Source organism: Suncus etruscus, chromosome 15, assembly GCF_024139225.1.
Source record: "Suncus etruscus isolate mSunEtr1 chromosome 15, mSunEtr1.pri.cur, whole genome shotgun sequence".
NCBI lineage: Eukaryota > Metazoa > Chordata > Mammalia > Eulipotyphla > Soricidae > Suncus > Suncus etruscus.
In genome coordinates, this window is record NC_064862.1 from 51396394 (window position 1) to 51414623 (window position 18230).

Here is an 18230-nt window from a genome sequence, read left to right on the forward strand (position 1 = left end):
AAGGGTGAACTCAGCTGTCTGATTTATTATTCAATGGCCTCACATGCCCCCTCTCCGGATGGGTCTTCAGCCCATCAGAATCAATGCTCAGCTCAACTTCCTGGGTCCCGAGCATGAATTAGCTAGTAATCCCTGAGCTCAGATTTTTTTTTGTTTTTGTTTGTTTGTTTGTTTTGGAGTCACACCCAGCAGCGCTCAGGGGTTAGTCCTGGCTCTACACTCTAGAAATCGTTCCTGGCAGGCTCAGAGGATCATATGGGATGCTGGGACTCGAACCACCGTCCTTCTGCAAGAAAAACACTACCTCCATGCTATCTCTCTGGCCCCAGAATAATCTTTTTTTTTTTCTGGGCCACACCCGTTTGATGCTGGGGGGTTACTCCTGGCTAAGCGCTCAGAAATTGCCCCTGGCTTGGAGGGACCATATAGGACACCAGGGGATCAAACCATGGTCCTTCCTTGGCTAGCGCTTGCAAGGCAGACACCTTACCTCTAGCGCTACCTCACCGCCCCCCCCCTTTTTTTTGGTTTTTGGGTCACATCTGGCAGCACTCAGGGCTTTATTCCTGGCTCTACGCTCAGAAATCCCTCCTGGTAGGCTGAGCGACTATATGGGATGCTGGGATTTGAACCACCGACCTTCTGCATGCAAGGCAAACGCCTTGCCTCCATGCTATCTCTCTGGCCTCCCTGAGCTCAAATTTTTAAATTTTGTTTGTTTTGTTTGTTTGTTTTGGTATTTGGGCCACACTCAGTGGTGCTCAGAAATTACTCCTGGTGCTGCGTTCAGATATTTCTCCTGGCAGTCTCTGGGACTATATGTGATGCCGAGGATGGAACCTAGGTCAGCTGCAAGCAAAGCAAATGACCTACCCACTGAGCTCCAGCCTGAGCTCAGATTTTTTTCCTTTGGGGGAGGGGTCTGGGTTTGGGGTCACACTCAATAGTTCTCAGGGCTTAACTCCTGATTGCTCAGGGATCAGTCCTGGCAGGACTACCACATGGGCTGCCATGCTGACACTGAGAGTTGCCAAGTGCAAAACCAGTGCTTCAACCCCCTGTATTCTCTCGACAGTCCAGTTCAATTTGGAAAACTTTGCTATACCCTTTGGAAATGCTAAACCTCGGAGCTGGAGAGATAGCATGGAGGTAGGGTGTTTGCCTTGCCTGCAGGACGGTGGTTCTAATCCCAGCATCCCATATGGTCCCCCGTGCCTGCCAAGAGTGACTTCTAAGCACAGTCAGGAGTAGCCCCTGATGCTGCTGGGTGTGACCCCAAAAAATAAATAAAATAAATAAATGCTAAACTTCACTTGTGATTATAGATCTAATTATTTCCCTTTAACTTTTCCTTTTTTTTTTTTTTTTTGAATTTTGGGTCACAACCGGCAGCGCTCTGGGGTTAATCCTGGCTCTATGCTCAAAATCACCCCTGGAGGCACAGGGGGACTACATGGGATGCCGGGATTCGAACCAACGTCCTTCTGCATGCAAGGCAAATGCCTTACCTCCATGCTATCTCTCCAGCCCCAACTTTTCCATATTTTCTTCCAGAATATTTATTGCCACTAGATTAAGAATTTGTAAGAATGGTCCAAAGTCCATAAAAACTGAGTCTTTTCATGAAAGGTTCGAGTTGCTTAAGTAGGAAATTGACCAGGGATATGAACACGATGGAAGAGGGGCCAGAGTGAAAGCACAGCGGATGGCCCTTGCCATGCAGGCGAGTGCACCTAGGTTTGATTCCCAGCACCCCATCTGGTCCCCTGAGATCACTAAAAGTGATCCCTGAGCAGAGCCAGGGTAAAACCCTGAGCACTAACAGTTGTGGCTCAAACAAATCTTCGCTCCCTGCCCCCCCCCAAAAAAAGGGAAGGGAAGAGATGTTATGGGAGAAGGCGCAAGAGGCATATGGAGGCAAGATTCTTTTTATCTTTTAATAGAGCCACTGGATCTTTAAGACCTTAAACTCTGGAGGTTGCAGTAATTTTGTTTTTGATTTATGAGTTATCAGTAAATGTTTCACTTCTGTGCTAATTCTACATCACTGGAATCAAGTAAAACTTTCTAAGCCGAAAAGGGGACACAATGAAAGAATTGAAAGAATCTGTTACAAGGTATCCATCCAATCAATACAGTTGTGCTTAAAAGGACAGAGTACAGAAAATGAAATACATTTGTTTCTAGTCTCAGGGTTCACAAAAGTGAACCAAGTGGGTTTTGTATGAGTATGGGGCCCCACCTAGAGAGGCTCTGTGGGCCAACCCTGCCATTGCTTGAGGGACCATATGGTGCATATGAGGAAATGCTGGTCGCCTCACCTGCCACTTTCACTCCACTCCCCAACTCTCTCCAACCCAAGAACACGACTTTTATGCCTCTAACCCAGAGATGAACAGCTTTATGAGAGCAATAACTATCAATTAAATGTTTCACTACCTAGAGATCAGTGGATAAGTTCCTGAAGAAAACAATCAGATCTGCTGATTATTACCTAGTGGAAATAAGAAACTAAGGTTAGGGGCCGCAGGGGTGGCACAGGACATAAGGTGTCTGCCTTGCACACTAGGACCACGGTTGTAGCCCATAGCCAGGGGTAATCCCTTGGGTGTCACCAGGTGTTTCCCAAAAAACAAAACAAAAACAAAAAAAAGGGCTGGAGAGATAGCTTGGAGGTAAGGCGTTTGCCTTACATGCAGAAGGACAGTGGTTCAAATCCCGGCATCCCATATGGTCCCCCAAGCCTGCCAGGAGCAATTTCCAAGCACAGAGCAAGGAGTAACCCCTGGGCACTGCCGGGTGTGACCCAAAAACCAAAACCAAAAAAAAAAAACTACGGTTACTAGATATTTTTATTGTGTATGTAGATGTGTACATATATGTATACAATTATTTTTTGGAAGTGCAAGGCAACTGCTCTATTGCTGAGCTACATCCCTAGCCCTTAATTGCAATTTAAGAAAAATATAGATTAAAAATATATCCCTTTTTTTTTTTGGTTTTTGGGCCACACTCGGCGTTACTCCTGGCTATCTGCTCAGAAATAGTTCCTGGCAGGCACGGGGGACCATATGGGACACCGGGATTTGAACCAACTACCTTAGGTCCTGGATTGGCTGCTTGCAAGGCAAACACCACTATGCTATCTCTCCGGCCCATTAAGATATATTTTTTAGGGGCCGGAGAGATAGCATGGAGGTAAGGCTTTTGTCTTGCATGCAGAAGGTCAGTGGTTCAAATCCCAGCATCCCATATGGTCCCCGAGCCTGCCAGGAGTGATTTCTGAGCATAGAGCCAGGAACCCCTGAGCACTGCCGGGTATGACTCAAAAACCCAAACAAAATAAAACAAAAAACATATCTTAAGACTTTTCCTGGTTCTATTTTTGTTTTATTGTTTCATATATTTTTGGGCCATACCCAGCAGCACTCCTGGATCTGCACTCAGAAATTGCTCCTGGGAGGCTCGGGACCATATGGGATGCTGGGATTAGAACCACCGTTCATACTGGGTCTGCTGCGTGCAAAGCAAACGCCCTACCGCTGTTATCTCTCCAGGCCTTTCTGTTTCTATTTTAAAAAATTCCAAGGAGAAAGAGTGCTAGGACCTAATCATGCAAAGCATGCTTAGAGATAGGTATATCTTTGACCTACAATTTTTGTGTGGATCAAATAAAGTATGTAATTCCTCTGGGTCTAACTGAGCTTCTGATTATTTATGTAGCACCTTTCAGGATCTATCCACAAAATATATTACTAAATACAGTGGTTTTAAAAAATAAAACCCACTGCTTATAGGAGACTGCATATCCCTAGTGCTCCCAAAAGCTAGAAAATTAAAATATAAATGATTGAAAGAGTTGCGAGTTTTGGGGATTTGTTCAGCACTTATAACTAGCTCTTTGCTCAGAGATCACTGTTGGTAGGCTCAGAGGACCACTCTGGCGACCTGGATCAAACCCATGCACCAAGCATGCACCCTACCCACTGTACTAATAAGGCTCTGACTCCTGTAAGTTTTGTCTTTTTTGGGGGGAAAATCAGGAAATATAGATCATTCTGAGTCTAGAGTCTAGAGAATATAGATTCAAGAATGGATGGAGGAGGGCCAGAGAGTCCAGCAGGGGCCAGAGTGATAGCACAGAGGGTAGAACATTTATTTGCCTTGTACAAAGCCAACCCAAATTCAATCCCTAGCATTCCATATGGTCCCCTGAGCCTGCCAAGAGCGATTTCTTTCTTTCTTTCTTTTTTTTTTTTTTTGGTTTTTGGGCTACACCCGGTGATGCTCAGGGGTTACTCTTGGCTATGCACTCAGAAATCGCCCCTGGCTTGGGGGACCATATGGGACGCCAGGTAATTGAACCACAGTCCATCCTAAGTTAGTGCGTAGCAAGGCAAATGCCCTACTGCCTAGGCCACCACTCCAGCCCCCAGGAGCGATTTCTTAGCGCAGAGCCAGTAGTAATCCCTGAGCACTGCCAGGTGTGAATCCAACCCCCCAAAAAAACTACAGTCCAGCAGATAAAGAAAGCGCTACCTAGCATTGCATGCACCTACCAAGATTTGATCACCAGCTATGGTCCCCAAAGATCCAATAGAAGTGACTGCTAAGGACAGAGCCAGGAAAAAGCCCTGAACACTGTTGAGTGTGGTCCCAAAAACAAAGATAGGAGAGTTCCCAATCTGCAATAAAAGACAACATTTTTTTTAAAATAGGATTTTATTCAAGAAATTTATTAACTTCCAGATTATTCCAGAGAATTAAAAAAAAAAAAGTCTTGCTCTTTTTACCTTTCAAAAATAAAAGGGTTGTGCAAATGTCTCAAAAGATAACTCTGGGGCTAGAAAGATAGTGTGGAGGTAGGGCATTTGCCTTGCATGCAGAAGGACATGGTTCGAATCTCGGCATCCCATATGGTCCCCCGAGCCTGCCAGGAGTGATTTCTGAGTGTAGAGTCCCCTGAGCACTGCCGGGTGTGACCCAAAAACCAAAAAAAAAAGATAACTCTGGGGGCCAGAGTGGTAACACAGTAGAAGGGCATTTGCCTTGCACGCAGCTGACCCAGGACAGACCTGAGTTTGATTCCCAGCATCCCATATGGTCCCCTGCCCTGAACCTGTCAGGGGTAACCCATGAGCGCCGCTGGGTGTGGCCCAAACCCCCCTAAAAAAAAATAGTAATAACTACATCATTCTCAAAATAACTTTGTTTTCAGCAAACATGAGGCTTGTTAGGAAACCTCTGTAACAACACATTCATTTTCTTTGGGGGTAAATTCCCAGACTCTGAAGTATCCTGGGTTGATCTCATCTTTCGGGCAGCCTGAAAACAAAACAAAACAAGAATGACCACTCGAAATTTCTCCTTCATCTCACAATACTCCTCAACCACAGTAAACTACTTTTTTTTTGTCTTGGAGCCACACCCGGCTGTACTCAGAATTTACTCCTGGCTCAGAAATCACTTCTTTTTTTCCTTTTTTTTTCTTTTTTCTTTTTGGTTTTTCGGGCCACACCAGTTTGATGCTCAGGCGTTACTCCTGGCTAAGGGCTCAGAAACTGCCCCTGGCTTGGGGGGACCATATGGGACGCAGGAGGATCGAATGGCAGTCCTTCCTTGGCTAGCGCTAGCAAGGCAGACACCTTACCTCTAGCGCCACCTTGCTGGCCCCTCAGAAATCACTTCTGAGAGGCTCAGAGATGGTTGGCAACATGGAAGAAAAACAGCCTACCCATTGTGCTATTGCTTTGGGCCCCCACAACCAATACTATTTACCTTTAGTTCTATTCCAGATGTCTACGCAGCTATTCAAGTTTTTTGTTTGTTGGTTGGTTTGTTTTTGGGTGACACACAGTGGCACTCAGGGGTTACTTCTGGCTCTGGGCTAAGAAATCGCTCCAGGCAAGCTCGGGGGACCATAATGGGATGCCAGGATTCAAACCACCATCTTCCTTCCCGAATTGGCTGCGTGCAAAGCAAACGCCCTATCGCTGTGCTCTCTCAGGCCCCAATAAGCAGCAATTTAAGTTTTACAAAGAGGTTTTCCATACATTCTTTAACCTGACAGTCGCAAACTCTTATAAGAGTCTAGGTGTGTGTTACTATTTACCTCATTTACATCTGATTAATTCTGTGGCTCAGAGCAGTAATAATATGTCACTCAAGAGCAAATTGTCGGCATAAACCCCGAGCACCGCCGGTGTGACCCAAAAACAGAAAAGAAAAAGAGCAAACTGTCAAACTGTCTTCAAAGCATGAGTGAAATATCTTTCAGGGTCTCCTCGTCCTTCTAGCAAGAGGCTTCAAGAAGCATGATTTGCACCTCTTTTGTTTTGTTTTGTTTTGGGGCCACATCCAGCGGTGCTCAGAGGTTACTCCTGGCTATCTGCTCAGAAATAGATCCTGGCAGGCACAGGGGACCATATGGGACACCGGGATTCGAATCAACCACCTTTGGTCCTGGATCGGCTGCTTGCAAGGCAAACACCGCTGTGCTATCTCTCCGGCCCGATTTGCACCTCTTAACCCCCCGCCCTCCCCATTCTCTCCAGGAGCCTGTCACCTCGGCCTTCGATGCACAATCGAAGAAGTTCTGGATCTCGTTTCTGCACGCGTCGTCGCGGAATTCATTCTGCTTCCAGCAAGCCATCATCACCGACATCTCCGTGATGCAGGTCGCCTCTGCAAAGAGAGCAGGAGACGTCTGCACAGCTCGGCGGGTGGAGCGGGGAGACGTGTGGCCCAGCCACTCCCCAGTCTCCCCCAAACTCCGAGTCGAGTACTCACCTCCCCGCTCCCGGCGCCGTTCTCCGACGCGGTCAGCTAGAATCAGAGGCTTGTTGGGCTTCAGCACCGGCTTGCGCGAGGTTCCGAGCCGCGCCAGACGACCCCGCAGACTGGGCGCCGCCATGGCGCCCCGAGCTCCCGGCAGGCTGTGCGGCGCCGTGCGTGACCCGACGTGACCCCGGTGAGCTCCGCGTGGGCGGGGCCGGCGAGACGGGCTTTGGACCCGGCTGCGGCCTCTGGGTGCAGTTTAGGCTCCTAGGACTTTGTGGAACTCTTTGGGGATCCGGGGACCAGGGATCCAGCAGGGCGGCTGCCAGTGCCTGGACTGACTCCAGCTGTCCAGAAGATGACCTGGGAGGACATCCTTATTTGATTGTTGATATTTAATGTGCCAAAATAATTTATCACCCTTTGGAAATCTGACACCCCACATCTCTGCCTGACCGATTCTTCTATTTGATTATTGTTTCAAATAATAATTATGATAAAATAAAATGATTATTGTTTCAAACAAACATTTGAAACATGGGGCCTGAGCCATGCACAGCATGTAGGGCATTTGCCTTGCACGCAGCCGACCTGGGTTTGATCCCTCAGCATCCCAAGCCTGCCAGGAGCGATTTCTGAGCACAGAGCCAGGATTAACCCCTAAGGAGCAGTTGAGTCACCCGCATGCAGCCACCCCAGCTGGATCCTGGTTACCGCTTTATGGCACTATGACCTGGGTCCCACCAAGAGTAGACCCCAAGCACCTCTGGGGTAGCCCAACATCCCCTTTCCCTCCCCACCAAAAACAAAACAAAACAAAACCTTTTAAATGTAAATACCATGGGACCTTCTCTTGCTCAGAATATTACACAAATGATCTAATCAAGTGAATACTTAGATGAATAGATATTATTTAAATGAATTAATGTGGGTTTTTTTTTTTAAGTTATTTTGGGGGGCGGGTCACACCTGGCAGTGCTCAGAGTTACTCCTGGCTCTGCATTCAGGAGTCACTCCTGGTGGGCTCAGGGGACCTGGCATGTAAGTAGGTCAGCAGTGTGAAAGGCAAGTACACTGTGCTATCACTCTGGCCCCTGAATAAATATTTTGACACACTTTCAGCTTTATTATTAAAATTAATATAAATATGTTTCTTTTGGATATATATAATATATATGTATATATATGTATATATATAAATATATGTATTTATATATATATATATATATATTGGTTTTTGGGTCACACCCAGTAGCGCTCAGGGGTTACTCCTGGTTCTGGGCTCAGAAATTGCTCCCGGCAGGGTCGGGGGACCATATGGGATGCCTGGATTTGAACCACCATCCATCCTGAACTGGCTGTGTGCAAGGCAAAAGCCCTACCACTGTGCTATCTCTCCAGCCCTCTGCTTTCCTTTTTTTTTTTTTTTTTTTTTTTTGTTTTTTTGGGCCACACCCGGCAGTGCTCAGGAGTCACTCCTGGCTGTCTGCTCAGAAATAGCTCCTGGCAGGCACGGGGGACCATATGGGACACCGGGATTCAAACCAACCTCCTTAGGTCCTGGATCGGCTGCTTGCAAGGCAAACACCGCTGTGCTATCTCTCCGGGCCCTCTGCTTTCCTTTTTTAGCACATTATTTTACCAGGCTTGTCTATGAATTCTATGGTGATAGAAATAAAGGAGGATGTCTGGGAAGTATTGACTACAGGGAAGGCATGAATCTCCACCCATAATTATTCATAACTAGCTCAGTTTGTTGGAGGTACTAAAGAAATACCAAAATTGGGCCAGAGCGATAGTACAGCAGTAGGGCATTTGCCTTGCCCACGGCCAACCCAGGATGGCCGGTTTGGATCCCCATCATCTTATATGGTCCCCCGAGCCTGCCAGAAGTGATTTCTGAGCACAGAGCTAGGAGAAATCCAAGTGCCACTGGGTGTGCCCCCCCCCCCCAAAAAAAAAAGAAAAAAGAAATGCCAAAGTTTCAAACCAGAGTTTGAAGATTTGGTGCTTGCTTTGCACATGGCCAATACCAGCTCAACCCTTGGCATAGCATATGCTCCTAACATCACCAGGAATGACCCTTGAGGCTCTCCAAAAATGCAGTCGGAATTGGTATTAGAAGTAATGAAGAGGGCCCAGAGAGATAGTACAGCGTGTTTGCCTTGCAAGCAGCCAATCCAGGATCAAAGGTGGCTGGTTCAAATCCCGGTGTCCCATATGGTCCCCCGTGCCTGCCAGGAGCTATTTCTGAGCAGACAGCCAGGAGTAACCCCTGAGCACCGCTGGGTGTGGCCCAAAACAAACCAACAAACAAAAAAGAAGTAATGAGGAGAAAAAAAAGAAGAAGTAATTAGGAAAGGGGCTGGAGAGATAGCATGGAGATAAGGTGCTTGCCTTTCATGCAGAAGGTCTATGGTTTGAATCCTGGCATCCCATATGGTCCCCAGAGCCTGCCAGGGGTGATTGATTTCTGAGCATAGAGCCAGGAGTAACCCCTGAGCACTGCTGGGTGTGACCCAAAAACAAAACAAATCAAAACAAAAATAATAATTAGAAAAGAGATAATTCCACACTTCAATAACCTTTTTGTAATAACCTTTAAGAACCTTTGACACAATTTTTTTATTGTCCACATGACATCAGTTTTGCATATGTGTAATGTTTTTGACACTAAAAGCCAGAAATATCTGAAATAGATTGCAAGTTTAGAGCTCAGAATCTTGTTGATTGACTTTTTGTGTCGGAGGTTTGTTTTGGGGGTCACTCAGTGGTGGTGGGGACCTGACTGGGACCTCAGGAGTAACTTATGGAATGTTCTGGTTACTGTCCCCAAATATGATTCATAGAGACTTAGGTTTGTTGTTGCTGGGTTTTTGGTTTAGTGTTTGGGACCAAAGCCAGGGTCTCATACATGAAAAATACAAGTTCTACCACTGAGCCAAAGTCTGGCCCCTAGCACAGCATTTTATGTAGTAATAACTTAAAATAGCTTAAATCTCTCACCTTGATCCTTTGATCCCTGAGTTTAGGGGCTTGGTTAAATTATATTTTTCCACCATAGTTCTCATGACTCAGAAAAATAAGGGCCCGGAGAGATAGCACAGTGGCGTTTGCCTTGCAAGCAGCCGATCCAGGACCAGAGGTGGTTGGTTCGAATCCCGGTGTCCCATATGGTCCCCTGTGCCTGCCAGGAGCTATTTCTGAGCAGACAGCCAGGAGTCACCCCTGAGCACTGCCGGGTGTGGCCCAAAAACCAAAAAAAAAGAAAAAAAAAACTAATGCTAAAACTTTTTTAGCATATGAACATAAAAAAGGACTAGTCATGGGGCTGGAGTCATAGCACAGTGGTAAGGCCTTGCATGAGGCTAACATAGGACAGACTAAGTATATGTTTGTATGCAGGTGGCCTAAGTTGGATTCCAGCATCAGAGAGTCCCATAAAACATTGTGGGGGCTAAGAAGAGCCCCTGAGTACTGCAGGAGTTGCCCCCCCCTCAAAAAAAAAAAGAATGTTTAATTAAAAAATTGGGCCCGGAGAGATAGCACAGAGGCATTTGCCTTGCAAGCAGCCAATCCAGGACCAAAGGTGGTTGGTTCGAATCCCGGTGTCCCATATGGTCCCCCGTGCCTGCCAGGAGCTATTTCTGAGCAGACAGCCAGGAGTCACCCCTGAGCACTGCCGGGTGTGGCCCAAAAACCAAAAAAAAAGAAAAAGAAAACTAATGCTAAAACTTTTTTAGCATATGAACATAAAAAAGGACTAGTCATGGGGCTGAAGTCATAGCACAGTGGTAAGGCCTTGCATGAGGCTAACATAGGACAGACTAAGTATATGTTTGTATGCAGGAGGCCTAAGTTGGATTCCAGCATCAGAGAGTCCCATAAAACATTGTGGGGGCTAAGAAGAGCCCCTGAGTACTGCAGGAGTTGCCCCCCCCCCAAAAAAAAGAATGTTTAATTAAAAAATTGGGCCCGGAGAGATAGCACAGAGGCGTTTGCCTTGCAAGCAGCCAATCCAGGACCAAAGGTGGTTGGTTCGAATCCCGGTGTCCCATATGGTCCCCTGTGCCTGCCAGGAGCTATTTCTGAGCAGACTGCCAGAAGTAACCCCTGAGCACAGCCAGGTGTGCCCTCCCCCCAAAAAAATAGAGGGGATTAAAAAAATAGGAAGGCTAGAGTGATAGCACAGCACTAGACCATTTATTTATGGGGCTTGCACACAGCCAACTCAGGATGTACCTGTGTTCGATTCCTGGCATCCCATATCATTCTCTAAGCCTGACAGGAGTGATTTCTGAGCATAGAGCCAGAAATAATCCACACACTACCAGGAGTGACCCAAAAACCAAAATGAAAAATAAAATAAAAATAGGGAAGAGTTTATTAGGCATATAATAAAAGAAGCAAGTTCTATTAAAATCTATAATGGAAGCAGTTGAGCAGTAGAGCACTTGTACTGTGCTTTGGGTTCAATCCTGAGCCACACATAAAAACAAACTATGCTTTGATTCACATTGCCCTATTTTAATATTTCAAAATCATATATTGTGATCTCTCCTCCTGCCTCCCTGGTTTCTGAGCTACACTCAGCTGTGTTTAAGGGTTATTCCTGACTCTGTACTCAGGGACTACTTTTACTGGGGCTCAGGGGAGCATATGGGATCTCAGGGTTCAAACCAGGGTCAGCCACATACCAAAGCCAGAGCCTTAACCACTGTGCTAATGTCTGGCACATAACATCATAAGATTTATTTTTCTACCATGATTTCCATAGTTTCCATCTTCAACCTACAATAGAACAGGACATTTCATTAAATGGACATAGTACATAAGGAGAAAAGTTTGGTGGCTAGAATGTGATGGGAAAAAAATCATAAATATGCCCTAAATAAGAAGTAGCTAAGGGCCAGGGGTAGCTCAATGGGCTGAGAGTGCTCTGCATTCCAAAGGCTCAGATTCAATCTCCAGTCCCATCAGCCCCTCACCTCAATCCTCAAGCACCACCAGGAACTTTCTCTGAGCACAAAGACGGGAATAATCCTGAACCTCACAGGGGATTGCCCTAATTAAAGAAAATCTGCCAAATCTACAACAAATTTAATGCAGGAGAGAATGGATATGACAATGACATTAAAATATATAAAATGATGGGGCCGGAGAGATAGCATGAAGGTAGAGCATTTGCCTTGCATGCAGAAGGACGGTGGTTCGAATCCTGGCATCCCATATGGTCCCCGAGCTTGCAGGAGTGATTTCTGAGTGTAGAGCCAGGAGTAACCCCTGAGCGCTGCTGGGTGTGACCAAAAAATAAATAAATAAAACAAAATAGAAAAAGATACATAAAATTAAGTCTGGAAGCCGGAGTGATGGCACAAGCTGTAAAGGCATCTGCCTTGCATGCACTAGCCTAAGATGGACCAAGATTCAATCCCCTGGCATCCCATATGGTCTGGGTGTGGCCCCCTCCCAAAAAATTAAAAGTCTGACTTAAAAGGCAAGTAAACAATATAAAAAATTTAGATAAATATGGGGCCGGAGAGATAGCACAGCGGCGTTTGCCTTGCAAGCAGCCGATCCAGGATCTAAGGTGGTTGGTTCAAATCCCGGCGTCCCATATGGTCCCCCGTGCCTGCCAGGAGCTATTTCTGAGCAGACAGGAAGGGGTAACCCCTGAGCACCACCGGGTGTGGCCCAAAACCAAAAAAAAAAAAAAATAGATAAATATAACTATAGGGCTTGGACGAATAGTATAGCAGATAAGGTACTATCCCCATATGGGGTCAAAACGAGGTGTTAGAGATTGAACATGGGTTGTCCACAAGCAAGGCAAGCACCGAACTCACTGCATTATATCTCTAGCCCCAACATAATTATTATGACAGGTAATGAAGAAAAGCAATCAGGATACCAAATAATAAGTTTGAAGAGACTGGAAATGTTAAAATTCTAAACTGAGCTCATCTGATCTCAACTGTAGCCATGAGGTCTGTTCTGCTGACCTTTAGGACAAGGATGAAACAGCTAGAGAAATAAGCAGTTGTGTAAAAACTCTATTGGGTGAGCACCTTAAACCACATGCTGCAAAAAAAAAAAAAAAAAAAAAAAAAAAAAAATATATATATATATATATATATATAATAAAAACCCACATGGCTGCTTCAGACATCTGCCAGCTAAACCACATATGGAATGATGCCTTCTTTTAATCCTTGAAGACAGAGAAGCTTTGTTAGCAGAGGCTAAAACCTTTATTTTTATTTATTTTTTGGTTTTTGGGTCCACCTGGCGGCGCTCAGGGGTTACTCCTGGCTCTTTGCTCAGAAATCGCTCCTGGCAGGCACAGGGGACCATGTGAGATGCTGGGATTCTAACCATCATCTGTCCTAGATCAGCTATGTGCAAGGCAAATGCCCTACCGCTGTGCTATCTCTCCAGCTCAGGTTGAACCCTTTACATATCATAAGATAAAGTTTATAAGACATAGTAACAGAATTTGTATTCATGATAAGAGTTTTAGAGTTTATGGGGGCCCGACCAGTGACTCCGGACGTAAGGCATCTGCCTCGAATGCGCTACCCTCGAGCAGACCGTGGTTCAATTCCCCGGTGTCCCATACGGTCTCCAAAGCCAGGGGCGATTTCTGAGCACATAGCCAGGAGTAACTCTTGAGGGTCACCGGGTGTGGCCCAAAACCAAAAAGAGTTACAGGGTTTATGCAGCAAATGTCCCTCCTGTTCCTTTGCTCAAGTCAAAGGCTCTCTGACAGGACTAATCAAAGATTCTGGTTCCGTTTGATGAAGATCTCATGAAGGTAATCCCAGAATTTCTGCGGCTGCGTCTCATTATTGTGGATCATGGCAGTGAGTGCTTTCGCCTGGTCCAGACCCTGCCAATAGTCCTGCAGCCACATCTCCTTCCAGCTAAAATGACAAAACGGATTTTGAATTATAAAATCTCAGCACATTGAGTTCTGCCTACCTGCCCTTCCTTATCTCTCTCATCGCCTCCCAGGTAGCCCTTTGCTCTGGTTGAAGCCTTTTAGTTACACTACCTTGTCCACATAAGCAGAGTCGCATGAGTTGTTGCCCTGAGTTCACTGAGCTTTTAAAGTCCGTAGCTCTCTCACCAAGTACTCTGTTTTGTTTTGGGGTCAGACCACACGATGCTCAAAAGCTACTCCACCTTGGGGAGGGATGGAAACAAGCCTCCATCCCACAAGGGGAGCATGTAGCATTAGCACATTGCATTCAAGCCCCGCCTCCCCTCTTTGGATCACACTGGGAGGTGCTCAGGAGTTACTCCTATCTCTGAAATCAGGAATTACTCCGGATGATCAGGGAGCCAAATGGGATGCTGGGGATCAAACCCAGGTCATCCATGAGCATAGTAAACTGGATCATCACCTCACTCACAAGCCCTTTTTTTTCGGGGGGGGGGGTGTTTCTTGGCAATACCCAGCATCAGTCAGGGGTTGGTTACTCCTGAAAAGTTCAGGGATAGGCTTTTTGTTATTGTTTTTGTTTGTTTGCTTTGGGGCCACACGGGCACGCTGGGCAGCGCTCAGGGGTTAATTCTGGCTCTGCACTCAGAAATCGCTCTTGGCAGACTCGGGGCATCATATGGGATGCTGGGGATTGAACCCGGGTCAGCTGCGTGCAAAGCAAATGCCCTATCCTCTGTGCTATTGCTCCACTCCCTGGCTTCTTTTTTTCTTTGCTTTTTGGGTCACCCCTGGGGATGCTCAGGGCTTACTCTTGGTTCTACACTCAGTAATTACTCCTGGCAGTGTATGATGCTGGGGATTGAACCCTAGATGACTACATGCAGAAGAAGCACCTTACCCGCTGTGCCGAAGCCCCAACATTCATGCCCTTTGAGCTTTCTTCGGGCCCCCCCTACCCAAATATTTGCAGGTAGAATGGATGGGCCCGTGTGTGGGCTCTATGGCACTTCGGGCCTCAGTGGAAGCTAGGAGGTGAGTCACTCGGATTTGCTGACCCTCACCTGTCATTCTCGGGAAGCTCCTCTACACTGCCAAAGCCCGGTTTGGGCACGGGGCAATTCATGTGTGACTGCTGAGCAATTCGAGGCTCCGGGGCGGGGACGTCCCCTGGAGAGGCATCATGGGCCCTCTGGGCCTGCAGCCGGGCCAGTTCGTGGTCACACACGAAACACTCGAAGCCATTGAGGTAGTTGGGCTGCTGGGGGTCGTTGACGCCCCACTCCCGCCTTTCCAGGCTGTCCCGCAGGAAGCGGTTGGTGATGCCGCCCGGCTGCTTGAAGGCCAGATACTTCTGGTACTCTTGGTCGTTCTGGTCCAGGAAGCGAAGGAAGTCGGCCAGCTGGCGGGGCGACTCAAAGTCGTCGACGAGGATGACGGAGTGGTTGTCGGGCATCCAGTCCCGCACGGACGGGGAGCCGCGGTAGACGGGCACGGAGCCCAGGTGCAGGGGCCGCCAGAGCTTCTCCGTCATGTAGTCGTCGCAGATGGCGTTTTCCAGGGCCAGGTGGAACTTGTAGCGGGCCAGGAAGGCCAGGAGGTCGGGGTCCTCGGTGGTGGCCGTGGCGGTGTCCTGGAGCCGCGGCGCGGGCAGCTCCCGGTTCTGCAGGCACTTGCCGTAGGAGTCCACCTGGAGGGGACAGACGGCAGGTGAGGGACGGGCGCGCGCGCGGGAGGGAGGGAGGACGGGAGGGAAGGCGGCCTCCGCCCTCGGCATCCCGGCCCGGCACCCACCGGGATGTGGCGCATGAGCTCGCGCACGAAGCGGTCGCGGTCGGCGGGCACGTCGCAGTGGGACTGCAGGTAGAGCAGCGGCGCGTAGCCGCGTCGCCGCCAGCGGGCGCGCTCGGCCGGCGGGGGCGCGGCGCGGCGCAGGTAGGCCAGGCCGGGCAGCCACTGCAGCGGCAGCGGGTAGTCCGAGTGGCGGCTGAAGGTGGCCGTGAGGTTGAAGAGGCCGAGGCCCGGGCCGTGGCTCAGCAGGAAGTTGTTGAGCGGCGACTCCTCGTGCAGCAGCGCCCACGTCTGGCCCGGCCGGCGCGGCAGCGGCGCCTCGGCCGCGCGGAAGTCGGTGCCGTAGAAGAGCAGCGCGCGCGTGCCGGGCTCCCGCCGCCGCCGCCGCTCGCGCGTCGCCACGCACGCGCCCCGCGCGCACTCGATGCGCGCCGAGTCGCCGGGGAAGTGCGGGAAGAGGCCGGGGCTCCACCACAGCAGCACCGGCGCGTCCTCCGCCGGCCCCGACGGCGGTGGCGGCGGCGGCGCCTCCCGCGGACCCCGCGACCCCCGCACCGCGCCCAGCGCCGGCGGCGGCCGGAAGACCGCCCCGTCCCACGGCTCCGCCCAGTCCGCCGGCCCGCCGGGCTCGCCCTCCGGCCCGGGCCCCGGCTCCCCCGCCGCGCACACGCTCAGCGCCCCCAGCGCCGCCAGCAGCCCCCCGCCCCGCCAGGCCGCCATGTCCGGGCACCTCGGGTGCGCGCATGCGCCGCTGACCAGGGCGACCACGCCCTCGGGCCCCACACAAACACACACACAAAAAGGCCACAACCAGGCTGCGGGCTACATCTTAATTTACTTTATTTCTTTACAAATTAAAGATGCATCGAAAAATAAACCAGTGAAGAGAAATGAATGAGAGGCCGTGGGCAAGGGGGCCCAGGCCCGGAGCACGCAAGCCTGGCCACCTTCAGGCCGAGCCCTAGCCTCTCTCTCTCTCCATACCAGCGCCGAGGAGGGGTGCCCAGCGGTGTCCCAACAGGAGGGCAGGGGCCCCAACAGCCTACGCCTGCGTCCCAGGTGCACCCTAAGAAGCAGGTGTTTCCAGTGGAAGCTGGGAGTGGGGTGCAGGCTGGCACTGTGAGGTATTGCGAGTTGATGGCAGGGTCCCTACAGAACGGCCTGTGTTTTTACAGGGGGGCCGGGAGTGTGGGCCTCTCCAGGTGGTCAGGAGGCTGGTAGCACTCTGGGGTCAGAATCTACTTTGTATCTCAGTCCTCAGCTCATTCCTCCCTGCCTCTCTTCCCGGTGATCATCACGGGAGAGAGAGCAGTGGAAACTGAGAAACTTGCTTGCAGGACCCAGTGCTCTTCCCTTCACCTCCTACTGCCTGCACTGTGCACCTGTACGGTTTAATCCCTAATATAGGAAGTTGTTGATGACAGTGAGCTGAATCAGCCCCACCACCCCTCCAAGCCCCCAATCACCCTGAATTCCCCACTCCTTCCTGCCTACCCCACTCCGAGGCTGGTCCAGAGGGGCACAGGCTGCTGCCAGGGTCCAAGCACCCCAACTCCAAATCATACAGTGAACTGAGAAACTACATTCATTATGACAGGGTTATTGGGAGAAGAGGGCAGAGTGGAGGGCCGGGCACCTGCCGTCAGCAGAACAAGACAGTGGGGGAGGGGGTGCTCGAGCCCCGAAAGAAGGCTTCTCCTTCAACCTCCCCACCCCCCCCCCAAGAGACTGAGGTCAGCTTACATGACTTAGAGGGTAACAAAGGGTCCCAGCGTCCCTGCTATCCTGGGTTCACTTCCTAGGAGCAGGCCCAGGCCCCTATGATGTCCCCTTGCTCTAGCTCAGCAGCTGCCGAATCTCTTTGTGCATGTGGCACAGGAAGTCCACATAGGATGCGCCTCCGTGCAGGCTCTTGTCTTCCACCAGGAAGTGCTTGAAGAGCACCTCCAGCTTGTCTTCCTGCTTCACCACGATGAGCTGTGGCCAGAACACAGGCTCAGGAAACCAGACCAAAGGTCAGGGCACGGGCCTAGAAACCCTGTTATCAGGCCACCCCCCTGCAGGTATGGGACCCCCACAAACTAAGAAAGCCGAAGTTTACCTCGGCCTTACCTTCATGTAACGTGATCTCTGCGCCCTTAAGCTGTTGATGAGGCCTCGCACCTTCTTGGACAGTGGATTGTCCAGGTCCGGCAGAACACTCTGGAGAACATTTGTTTTATTCGTTTATGGTCAAAGTTTTGAGGGCGGTAAAGGTGGGTCAGGGCAAATTTCTGTAGCATCCGAAATTCGGAAGCCTGGAAAGAATGACCGGACAGCCCTCCTTCTCCTCCCTTCCAAGTAGTCCTGCTAGTTAAGGGGACCAGGCTCTGAGGGAGCAGCCCCTACTCATTCCACAGAATACACATCCCCACCAATATTTGCTTTTGCCTCCCATTCTCACCAAGCCACTGGTGATCTGGCTGAAGGAGGAGACACTGAAGAGGCTCTGGACCACGCCCTGCTGGACACTGGCTCCCACCCAGAGGAAGAGGTTGAGTCCATTCTCCAGCAAATATATGTCCCCAGTGCTCAGGCGTTCTTCTGAAGCTCGAACAGCGGGAGGCTCAGTGGTGCTCTCAATGGGAGACTTTGTCTACACAGAACAGAAAAAAGGGAGCAAATGGTCACCAAGGTCACCACCATCAAGAAGCCCCCCCCTAACCGCCCCCCCCCCAGT

The 18230-nt window shown here is 49.6% G+C and overlaps 3 protein-coding genes across 4 annotated transcripts in view; all 3 read right to left on the reverse strand.

Annotated features, from left to right (window-relative positions):
* Nucleotides 1-5191: 5191 nt before the first annotated feature.
* On the reverse strand, nucleotides 5192-6923 carry CHCHD1 (coiled-coil-helix-coiled-coil-helix domain containing 1). The gene is made up of 3 exons (XM_049789247.1): nucleotides 6790-6923; nucleotides 6566-6684; nucleotides 5192-5325 (listed from the first exon to the last, which is right to left on the reverse strand). The coding sequence occupies exons 1-3, from the start codon at nucleotides 6911-6913 to the stop codon at nucleotides 5215-5217; spliced, it is 354 nt and encodes a 117-aa protein (XP_049645204.1). The 5' UTR covers nucleotides 6914-6923; the 3' UTR covers nucleotides 5192-5214.
* Nucleotides 6924-13464: 6541 nt separating this feature from the next.
* On the reverse strand, nucleotides 13465-16231 carry FUT11 (fucosyltransferase 11). Its single transcript, XM_049788101.1, has 3 exons — nucleotides 15515-16231; nucleotides 14785-15410; nucleotides 13465-13700 (listed from the first exon to the last, which is right to left on the reverse strand). The coding sequence occupies exons 1-3, from the start codon at nucleotides 16229-16231 to the stop codon at nucleotides 13553-13555; spliced, it is 1491 nt and encodes a 496-aa protein (XP_049644058.1). The 3' UTR covers nucleotides 13465-13552.
* Nucleotides 16232-16911: 680 nt separating this feature from the next.
* Nucleotides 16912-18230, reverse strand: part of SEC24C (SEC24 homolog C, COPII coat complex component) — a 30291-nt gene continuing 28972 nt past the window's right edge. For both annotated transcript variants that reach the window (XM_049789088.1, XM_049789087.1), the window contains 3 exons: nucleotides 17955-18146; nucleotides 17624-17713; nucleotides 16912-17488 (listed from right to left, as the gene is read on the reverse strand). In XM_049789088.1, the coding sequence (XP_049645045.1) occupies nucleotides 17348-17488; nucleotides 17624-17713; nucleotides 17955-18146 (423 nt within the window). In that variant the 3' untranslated portion in view covers nucleotides 16912-17347. The remainder of the gene's footprint in view (nucleotides 17489-17623; nucleotides 17714-17954; nucleotides 18147-18230) is intronic.